General features: G+C 55.1%; 1 protein-coding gene and 1 non-coding gene across 2 annotated transcripts in view; both read left to right on the forward strand.

Moving 5' to 3' along the window:
- Positions 1-1,341: 1,341 nt before the first annotated feature.
- Prrc2a (proline rich coiled-coil 2A) overlaps positions 1,342-8,527 on the forward strand; it is a 13,526-nt gene continuing 6,340 nt past the window's right edge. Inside the window, exons 1-16 of the mRNA XM_033766367.1 lie at positions 1,342-1,444; positions 1,684-1,858; positions 2,517-2,694; positions 3,035-3,134; positions 3,220-3,292; positions 3,607-3,750; positions 3,883-4,034; positions 4,218-4,297; positions 4,444-4,586; positions 4,880-4,970; positions 5,063-5,279; positions 5,660-6,140; positions 6,730-6,920; positions 7,055-7,349; positions 7,851-8,061; positions 8,220-8,527. The exon at positions 8,220-8,527 is cut by the window's right edge and continues 712 nt beyond it. Of these exons, the coding sequence (XP_033622258.1) occupies positions 1,747-1,858; positions 2,517-2,694; positions 3,035-3,134; positions 3,220-3,292; positions 3,607-3,750; positions 3,883-4,034; positions 4,218-4,297; positions 4,444-4,586; positions 4,880-4,970; positions 5,063-5,279; positions 5,660-6,140; positions 6,730-6,920; positions 7,055-7,349; positions 7,851-8,061; positions 8,220-8,527 (2,776 nt within the window). The 5' untranslated portion in view covers positions 1,342-1,444; positions 1,684-1,746. The remainder of the gene's footprint in view (positions 1,445-1,683; positions 1,859-2,516; positions 2,695-3,034; positions 3,135-3,219; positions 3,293-3,606; positions 3,751-3,882; positions 4,035-4,217; positions 4,298-4,443; positions 4,587-4,879; positions 4,971-5,062; positions 5,280-5,659; positions 6,141-6,729; positions 6,921-7,054; positions 7,350-7,850; positions 8,062-8,219) is intronic.
- On the forward strand, positions 2,208-2,338 carry LOC117287116. Its single transcript, XR_004518299.1, has one exon. It is a non-coding gene; the product is annotated as a small nucleolar RNA SNORA38 (small nucleolar RNA).

Consider the following 8,527-nt stretch of genomic DNA (forward strand, 5'->3'; position numbering starts at 1 on the left):
CGCCGCCATTTTGTCCTCCTGCTGCCGGCCCTGCCTGCCCCTCCCCCTCCGGTACCTCTGCTCCAGGACCGCACTCCAGGCCCCTCTCTCCGGGCCTGCCGCCTGTCGGAACCACCCACCGTTCTGGCTTCGGGGAGCGACCCTGCTCCTCGGCCTGTGACTTCCCAACCTCCGCTGCGCTCCCGGACCCTCCCTCCCATCTGTCGGACCCTTCCCTGGCGCCCTGGGGTGCGCCGCGCCCGCCGGGCCGCCTCTTAGAGGGCTTCTCTCTAGTTCGAGGAGACCCGGCGCGGTGCTCTCCTTTGCTGGCTCCCCTCTGCGTCGAGTCACTCCCTCTCTGGAGCCTTGCTTTTATCCCGCATCTGTGCCTTCCATTCTTCAGTGAGAATCTCCTCTGCCTTTTCATTTATTAACCCCGTGCCTTTCTTTCTTCCCCAACCCCCTTTTTCTGCCTTAGCCTCTTGATATTGCCTCCTTCCTTCTGCTCCGCGTCTTTTCACAGCCATTGCTGTTTGCGTGTATTGTCTCCCGTCTGCTTTCGTGTCCTCATTTTTGTCCGTTCACTCTGCGATTCTTCGGCCTCCTTTCCTTTGTATATTTATTTTCACAGATTGGCTTCCGTGGCATCTGCAAAGCCATCCACATCCTCTCATCTCTAGCCTGTCATAAAGTTCTGTCTCCCAGGTTTTGGCTTTCATCCTGGACTTGTCTGCTTCCTTTTCACCACCCTCTTCCCTTCTACACTCTTTCCACCCACAAATGAACGAACACCTTCATCGTAGAATGGACTGAGGATGGAGTTCGGCTTGCTTGGGGAGCAGGGCCTGTTAGGGAAAGAAATGTTTGCTGGTGGATGTTTTTGATGATAGGAAAATGGAAGTTGGTAGTTGGCCCACAGTTACAGATGTTCTCTGGGTAGCTCCCTTAATGCTCTGATTTTCTTAGTTCTGTGTAGGTTAAACCAGAGCCCACTATTGTTTCTTCTGGAGACAGGACTATTCCTAGGAGCCAAGATGGAGGCAAACGTAGGAAAAGATGGAGTATTTCAAATACTTGGAGTTCTGCAGCCTGGGAGTATGTACAGCCTCTGTTGTTCCATGAGGATTTCTCAGCTTCCAGTGTGGCAGAGAAAGCTCATAAAATCCTTAAACTCCCAGCATACGTTCCTGCAAAACTCCCCAGATGGGACTTAAGGCTGCTGGGAATGGAACCTGGGCCCAGGGCCCAGGGGCATGATTAAGAAGCTGGTGTAATAAGTTGGTGTTGTGTGATGGAGTTGTGTGCCTCTCTCTGGTTTTCTCTGGGGCTTGGACTTGCTTGTCCTGTTTTATTGTAGGTCTCTAAAATTATTTTGGTGGAGGGAAGATTATTACTCTTGGGAATAATGAAGAGGCTGTTAGCCTTTCTACACTGGCACAAACACCAGAGCATTTATACTGGGAAGGTATTAGAGTTTTATTTGGTTTTTCTCGATGGGGGGTGTCCAAGAGAAAGACCGAGCAGGGCATTTGGGTGCTGAGTAGATAGTTGCTTTAAGAGGCTGGGGAATTTATATAGGCTGTGAGAAAGGACACTGAAGGGCCACATATCTGGGCCCGTAGGGAGAATAAAAGGGAGCTTGTAGGCTCCTGTTGTAGCCTGTGAAAGGAGCCGAGACTGAGATGCTTGCTGTCTGGCCCACAGGCTCCGGCACGTTTCGGGGGAGGTGCCTGCAGGACCCAACGTACTCAATGAGCTTCCAGCGCAATGTCCGATCGCTCGGGGCCGACTGCCAAGGGGAAGGATGGAAAGAAGTATTCCTCGCTCAACCTGTTTGATACATATAAGGGCAAGTCCTTAGAGATCCAGAAACCCGCTGGTGAGGGTCCTGCAAAAAGATGCTTCTAATGGTTGGCCAGGCATGAGTAGGGTGAACACTTCAGAGTTCTTTTCTTTTTTGTTTGTTTGTTTGTTTGTTTGTTTGCAACAGGGTCTCACTATGTAGTTTAGACTGACCTGGAACTCACTATGTAGCCTAGGTTGGTCTCCAACTCACAGCATTCCTCCTGCCTCAGCCTCCTGAGTGCTGGGATGACAGGTGTGCGCCACCATGCCCAGCTTTCAGAGTTCTTTGAAGGGGACTAACTGCAATAGAGGAACGCTAGAGACCTCCCACTTTTACCTGTAGGGCCCTGTACGGCTGTTGGGCTCTGGGATGACACCAGTTACCCTCCTACAAAGGCGTGTCTTTGGTTCCTTGTCTTTGGACACGTAAGAATTGGAGGCACAAAAATGTGGATTTGGAGACATCTGGGGCCAGCTTGCTCCCCGCAGGCTCAAGATCAACCATCTCACATACAGCAACATCTATCTCAGCCTTTCCATTAGGGACTTCCAGGATTGTTATCAAGGGAGAAAGTGGTTTCTAAACAAATTAGAGTAAGTGGGTAGTAGGACATGTAATTGGGGCACAGGGTGGGAGGCTGTCAGATCTCCTGTGTGAGGCAATTTTTGATCCTCTCTCCACCTTTCTTCAGTTGCCCCTCGCCATGGCCTGCAGAGTCTCGGGAAAGTTGCCATTGCCCGGCGTATGCCACCCCCAGCCAACCTTCCAAGCCTGAAAGCCGAGAACAAAGGCAATGACCCCAATGTCTCACTAGTCCCGAAAGACGGAACAGGATGGGCAAGCAAACAGGAGCAGTCCGACCCCAAGAGGTAGACAGAGGCTTGGGAAACCTAGAATGATTAGGACTTCTACTTTGCACTTTAGGATGAATTGAGGCTTGGTTTGGTCCAGCCTCAGAGCCTCTGTGTTATGGCAGAAATAAAGCGAGAGGCACCTTTTGTACCTGTGCTAGGTTTCCTATTGATGACTAAGAAATGTACCTTTAGTTTCCTTTGAAATGGAAGGAGAGCTTGAAGAAACTGGCAAAGTTTTGTCTTGATGTTTGTAAATGGTAGTGACGGACCTAGAGTCAGTCCCTGTTTCCAGTTGGAGAACTAGGGTGGCTTCCCATGCTGTAGTTATAGAGTTCTCATTCTACTACTTCCTCAGTTCCGATGCCTCAACTGCTCAGCCGCCGGAATCGCAGCCACTGCCGGCTTCACAGACGCCTGCCTCCAACCAACCGAAACGACCCCCGACAGTCCCCGAGGTACTGGGAGGACTGGGAGGACTGGGGAGGAACTGGCATGCGGTCCCACTACCCATATCACCATGGAGTCTCACTGCTTCCCCAGAACACTCCTTCGGTTCCAAGCGGGGTAAAGTCCTGGGCACAGGCCAGCGTCACCCATGGAGCACACGGAGATGGTGAGCACAGGACTGTTGGGGGAGCTGTGTCCGGGTACCACGTGAGGCTGGAGGCCTGCGCTTTCCCTCATGGATGGGTCCTTGGTCTGCTTTGACTGAACCTCGGCCCTTGTCCATATTTAGTGTTGGTCTTGTGTGAGGGGGTGGAGTGGTCCCAGAATTGTCCTTTTCTCTTCGGGAGTGAACACCTATACTCACCACAGGGCTGAGCTTCAGGACCGGAACCTGACAATCTGGTAGCTGTCAGAGCCTTTCATTTGCATGGTGCATCCTCAGTACATGTGTCTGTATCTTCTGCGTCCTCATCTCAACAGGTGGAAGGGCATCAAACCTACTGTCGCGATTCTCTCGAGAGGAATTTCCGACCCTGCAGGCGGCTGGCGACCAGGACAAGGCTGCCAAGGAAAGGGAGTCTGCCGAGCAGTCGTCTGGGCCCGGACCAAACCTCCGCCCCCAAAGTGAGGGTCTGCCTTGGACATTACCTGTTTCATCTTAGAGCTTCTGGCCATTGTTTTCTCCGGCCCTTGAGTCATTAATCTCTCCCTCCTCCTCCTCCTCATCTGCTTTTCTCTCCCTTTTCCGAAATACAGATTCTACAACTTGGAGGGACGGAGGTGGGCGTGGCCCTGATGAGCTGGAGGGCCCAGACTCCAAACTTCATCACGGTCATGATCCCCGGGGGGCACTGCAGCCTTCGGGCCCACCCCAGTTCCCTCCCTACCGCGGAATGATGCCGCCCTTTGTGAGTTTGGATATCTTATTTTGGAGTCGTTGCACCAGAAGTAGTGTAGGAGTGAAAATTTAGGGTCTGGAGGGCACAGTTAGGAAGCGGGCATCTGTGAGACAGACAGGATGTCAGCAAGTTTAAGGGCTGGCAGGCTGTTTGACTGCCCCTCTGAGCAGCTGCTGTTGGGCCCTTTTGCAGATGTATCCCCCATACCTCCCGTTCCCTCCGCCCTATGGACCCCAGGGGCCTTACAGATACCCCACTCCTGATGGGCCCAGGTGAGCGATCCAGGTCTGGCTTTGTGGTTGGGAGCAGGGGATGCCTGTTGGGGGAGGAGATGGTTGTTTTAGCCGGGAGGCTCAGTTTCATGTGTGGCTGTACAACGTGCTATCTTTTTCTTTTCTTTCCCCTTCTCCACACATAGCCGTTTCCCCCGTGTGGCAGGTCCTCGGGGCTCTGGGCCACCAATGCGACTTGTAGAGCCTGTGGGTCGGCCTTCTATTCTAAAAGAGGATAATCTCAAAGAGTTCGACCAGTTGGACCAGGAGAATGACGATGGCTGGGCCGGTGATTATATCCATTAAGGATCAAACAGTTGGGTTTTGAAAGGCAAAGTCTGAAGAAATGAAACTGGAAATAGTGTGTGGGAAAAGCAGGCATTGAAAGGCATGAGATTGTGGAGGGAAACCAAGTCCTGATACAACAGGAATAAGAGCAGTGAGTCGTAGGAGACCTAGACTTGTACAGGCGTTGATGGTGCATCCTTGTATGTGGTGCCAGATCACTGCCTGTCTCCTGGTAGGGCCTGTGAGACCAGGGATCATGTAGTGTGGATTACAGCTCTTGGTTCTTCCCTTCAGGGGCCCACGAGGAGGTTGACTACACTGAGAAGCTCAAGTTCAGCGATGAGGAAGATGGGCGAGATTCTGATGAGGAGGGAGCCGAGGGCCGGTGAGTCGGGCTGGGGGCCGCAGCTCCGGTGGTACGCCATTCTTAGGAGCTGGGTGGGGCTGAACTTAATTCCCCTGTTGATCTGCTCACAGCAAGGACTCCCAACCGGCTGCTGGTGAGGAACGGCCCCCTGAAGCAGATGGCAAAAAGGGCACCTCCCCTGGCAGCGAGCCGCCCCCTCCCAAGACGGCCTGGGCAGAGACCTCTCGGCCTCCAGAGACAGAGCCGGGGCCTCCTGCCCCAAAGCCTCCCCCACCCCCACCTCACCGGGGCCCCGCCGGGAACTGGGGCCCCCCTGGGGACTACCCAGTGAGTGTCTCAATGGGGGATCGAGAGGGTCCATTGCGGGAGGGGTCAGCCGAGTGGCGGAGGAAGCTGGAGGGAGGGCTGAAGGTCGTCCATGGAGTCCAGGGAGCTTGGGTCCCATGTCTGGAAAGCTTGGGAACATTCTTGCTGTTAGGGGAGTCTGGGAGAAAAATTGGGGTGCTGGTGAGGAAGAATAAGGAGATCTGGGGTCCCAAAAGATAGAAGTGTGAGAGACAGGGATGACGACTTTGCACCCAGAGAGGCCACCAACCCCGAGTCTTGCTGTTTGTACCCTGTAGCTAGAGACAGTTGACTGATCTGTGCAGGGGGTGGTAGAAAGCAAAGTGACTAATGTACCTGCCCTGTCCGTCTGCCACTGACAGGATCGCGGGGGGCCGCCCTGTAAGCCCCCTGCCCCGGAGGATGAGGATGAGGCCTGGCGGCAGCGACGAAAACAGTCTTCTTCTGAAATCTCCCTGGCTGTGGAGCGAGCCCGGAGACGGCGCGAGGAGGAGGAGCGGCGCATGCAGGAGGAGCGCCGGGCAGCCTGTGCTGAGAAGCTCAAGCGACTCGATGAAAAGTTTGGAGCCCCTGACAAGCGGCTCAAAGCAGAACCTGCTGCCCCACCCCCTGCTGCTGCTGCTGTTCCTGTTCCCCCTCTGCCACCTGCACCCCCCAAGGAGCTCCCCACAACACCTGCACCTCCACCAGCACCTGCCTTGGTGCCAGAGAAAGAGCCTGAAGAGCCAGCACAGGCCCCTCCTGCCCAGGCCACCCCCAGTCCAGGTGTGGCTCCAGCTCCAACTCTCAGCAATGGTGGCGCTACCAGTAGTGCCAGCAGTGGCAGCTTGGAAGCCAGCCCAGGTACTAGGAAGGATGGGTATGGGGCTGGGTGGTAAAGATGGGAGTAGATGCAGTGGAAGGCAGGTGCTTTGGTTCCTCAGCATCTTGGGTGTAGGGAAAGGGGTCCTAGAATTTGTGTGGCGTCTGAGAGAAAGGGAGGGGTCTAAAACCACTTCTAAGCCTGGTGTGGCACAGGCCTGTAATCCCTGCATTCTGGGAGGATGAGGTGGATGGTCACTAGTTCAAGCTCAGCCTGGGCAATTAAGGGATAGGGGTTATAGCTTAGTGTGAAGGCCGTAGACTCCATCCTGAGCGCCAAGAGGGGATGGGGTCGGGGCAAGTAGACAGTGCTGTAGGCTTAGATGGAACAAGACTGAGAAGATGTTCTTCTGGGAGTTGGCATGCCATCAAACTGATACCATCAGTATCAACACCATCCGTTAGGTCTTGAGGTGGTTATAGAATGTGGTTGTGGCTCTTCACCACAAAGGGCGTCAGTACGGTAGGGTCAACCAGACGTCTATCTCTGGGAAGGGAGCTTCAGAACAGGGCTGAAATTCCTGGTGTTTTGGGGCATTTTAATGGACTAGATTATTGTTTATTGATTCAGTGGAACCCCAGCTGCCTTCAAAAGAAGGGCCTGAGCCGCCAGAAGAGGTTCCTCCACCTACCACACCCCCGGCCCCAAAAGTGGAGCCCAAGAGTGATGGGCTCGGCCCTGCCCGGCAGCCCCCCTGTCAGGGGTTGGGCTACCCCAAATATCAGAAGTCGTTGCCTCCTCGTTTCCAGCGGCAGCAGCAGGTGAGAGGGAGTGACTTCATCCTGTCCGTGTCTTCTGGGTTCCTCTGTTGCCATTCACTCCCCTCTGTCCAGGTTTTGGCGCATGTGCAGAAGGGGCTTTGAGAACTTCTCACCTTGTCTCGTCCCTTTTGCAGGAGCAGCTCCTGAAACAGCAGCAGCAGCAGTGGCAACAGCATCAACAGGGCTCTGCCCCTCCTGCCACAGTGCCCCCATCACCACCACAGCCCGTGACCCTGGGAGCTGTGCCTGCTCCACAGGCTCCGCCACCACCTCCCAAGGCCCTGTACCCAGGTGCTCTGGGCCGGCCCCCACCCATGACTCCAATGAACTTCGATCCCCGCTGGATGATGATCCCGCCTTATGTGGACCCCCGGCTGCTGCAGGGTCGGCCTCCTCTGGACTTCTACCCTCCCGGAGTGCATCCTTCTGGTAAGAGACTAGGGAGCTCTTCTGCCCTGGGAAGTAGCTGTTAGGGTCTCAGTGGGACTCCTCTGGTGGGACTGAAAATAGTAATTAGGTGGGGGATATGCTCAGCAGTTGAGAGTTTTGTTGTGTGGAAGAAGGAAACAATGCTTCTTGGTAAGGTTTGGTTGTTTCATCATGGAGAAGCCAAGTGGGTGACGTTGTTTGGCAAGATAGTCTGGCCTTCCTGGGATCCAGAGGTCAAGATGCTGACGGAGTAGAAGACTGGATGGGGTGCTGCTTTTTGTGACGTGAAGGATCCTTTTCTTTGTGTGTGTGTGTGTTTTGTGTTTTGTTTTTTTGAGACAGGGTCTCACTATGTAGTTGAGACTGACCGGAACTCACTGTGTAGCCCAGGCTGGTCTCGAACTCACAGCGATCCTCCTGCCTCAGCTTCCCGAGTGCTGGGATTACAGGCGTGCGCCACCACGCCCGGCAAGGATCCTTTTCTTACTCCTGTTTCCTCAGGCCTCGTTCCCCGGGAACGCTCAGACAGTGGGGGCTCCAACTCAGAGCCATTTGAGCGCCATGCACCCCCTCTCTTACGGGAAAGGGGAACCCCACCAGTGGATCCAAAGTTGGCCTGGGTAGGGGACGTGTTCACCACCCCACCTACAGACCCACGCCCACTAACCTCACCACTGCGCCAGGCCACAGACGAAGAAGACAAGACCTTAAGGTGAGTCTTGGCAGAGGAGATCTCTCAGGGTCTGGCCTGCGAGTCGGGGTGAGGTGGTGGGGTAGACAGGCAAGGCTGGCCAGCTGCTCAAGAGTTTTGTGCACGCCCCTTTTCGTTTCCCTCGGCCTGACTTCCTTCTGTTTTGTCTCCGTCTTCAGGAGTGAGACCCCTCCAGGACCTCCCCCACCACCCTACCTGGCCAGTTACCCTGGCTTTCCGGAGAACGGAACCCCTGGGCCTCCCATCTCTCGATTCCCTCTGGAGGAGCCGGCTGCTTCGGGGCCCCGTCCACTCCCCTGGCCACCAGGCAGTGAGGAGGCTGCCAAGGTACAAGCTTCACCACTTAAGAAGGAGACCACCAAGGAGGACACCGCACAGCTGACAGGGCCGGAAGCAGGCCGCAAGCCCACCCGCAGCCTTGGCCAGGGACCCCCGCCTCGCCGGGAGAGCCGCACCGAGCACCGAG

This window comes from Fukomys damarensis, unplaced genomic scaffold, assembly GCF_012274545.1.
Source record: "Fukomys damarensis isolate Sample0158 unplaced genomic scaffold, DMR_v1.0_HiC HiC_scaffold_20, whole genome shotgun sequence".
Taxonomy (NCBI): domain Eukaryota; kingdom Metazoa; phylum Chordata; class Mammalia; order Rodentia; family Bathyergidae; genus Fukomys; species Fukomys damarensis.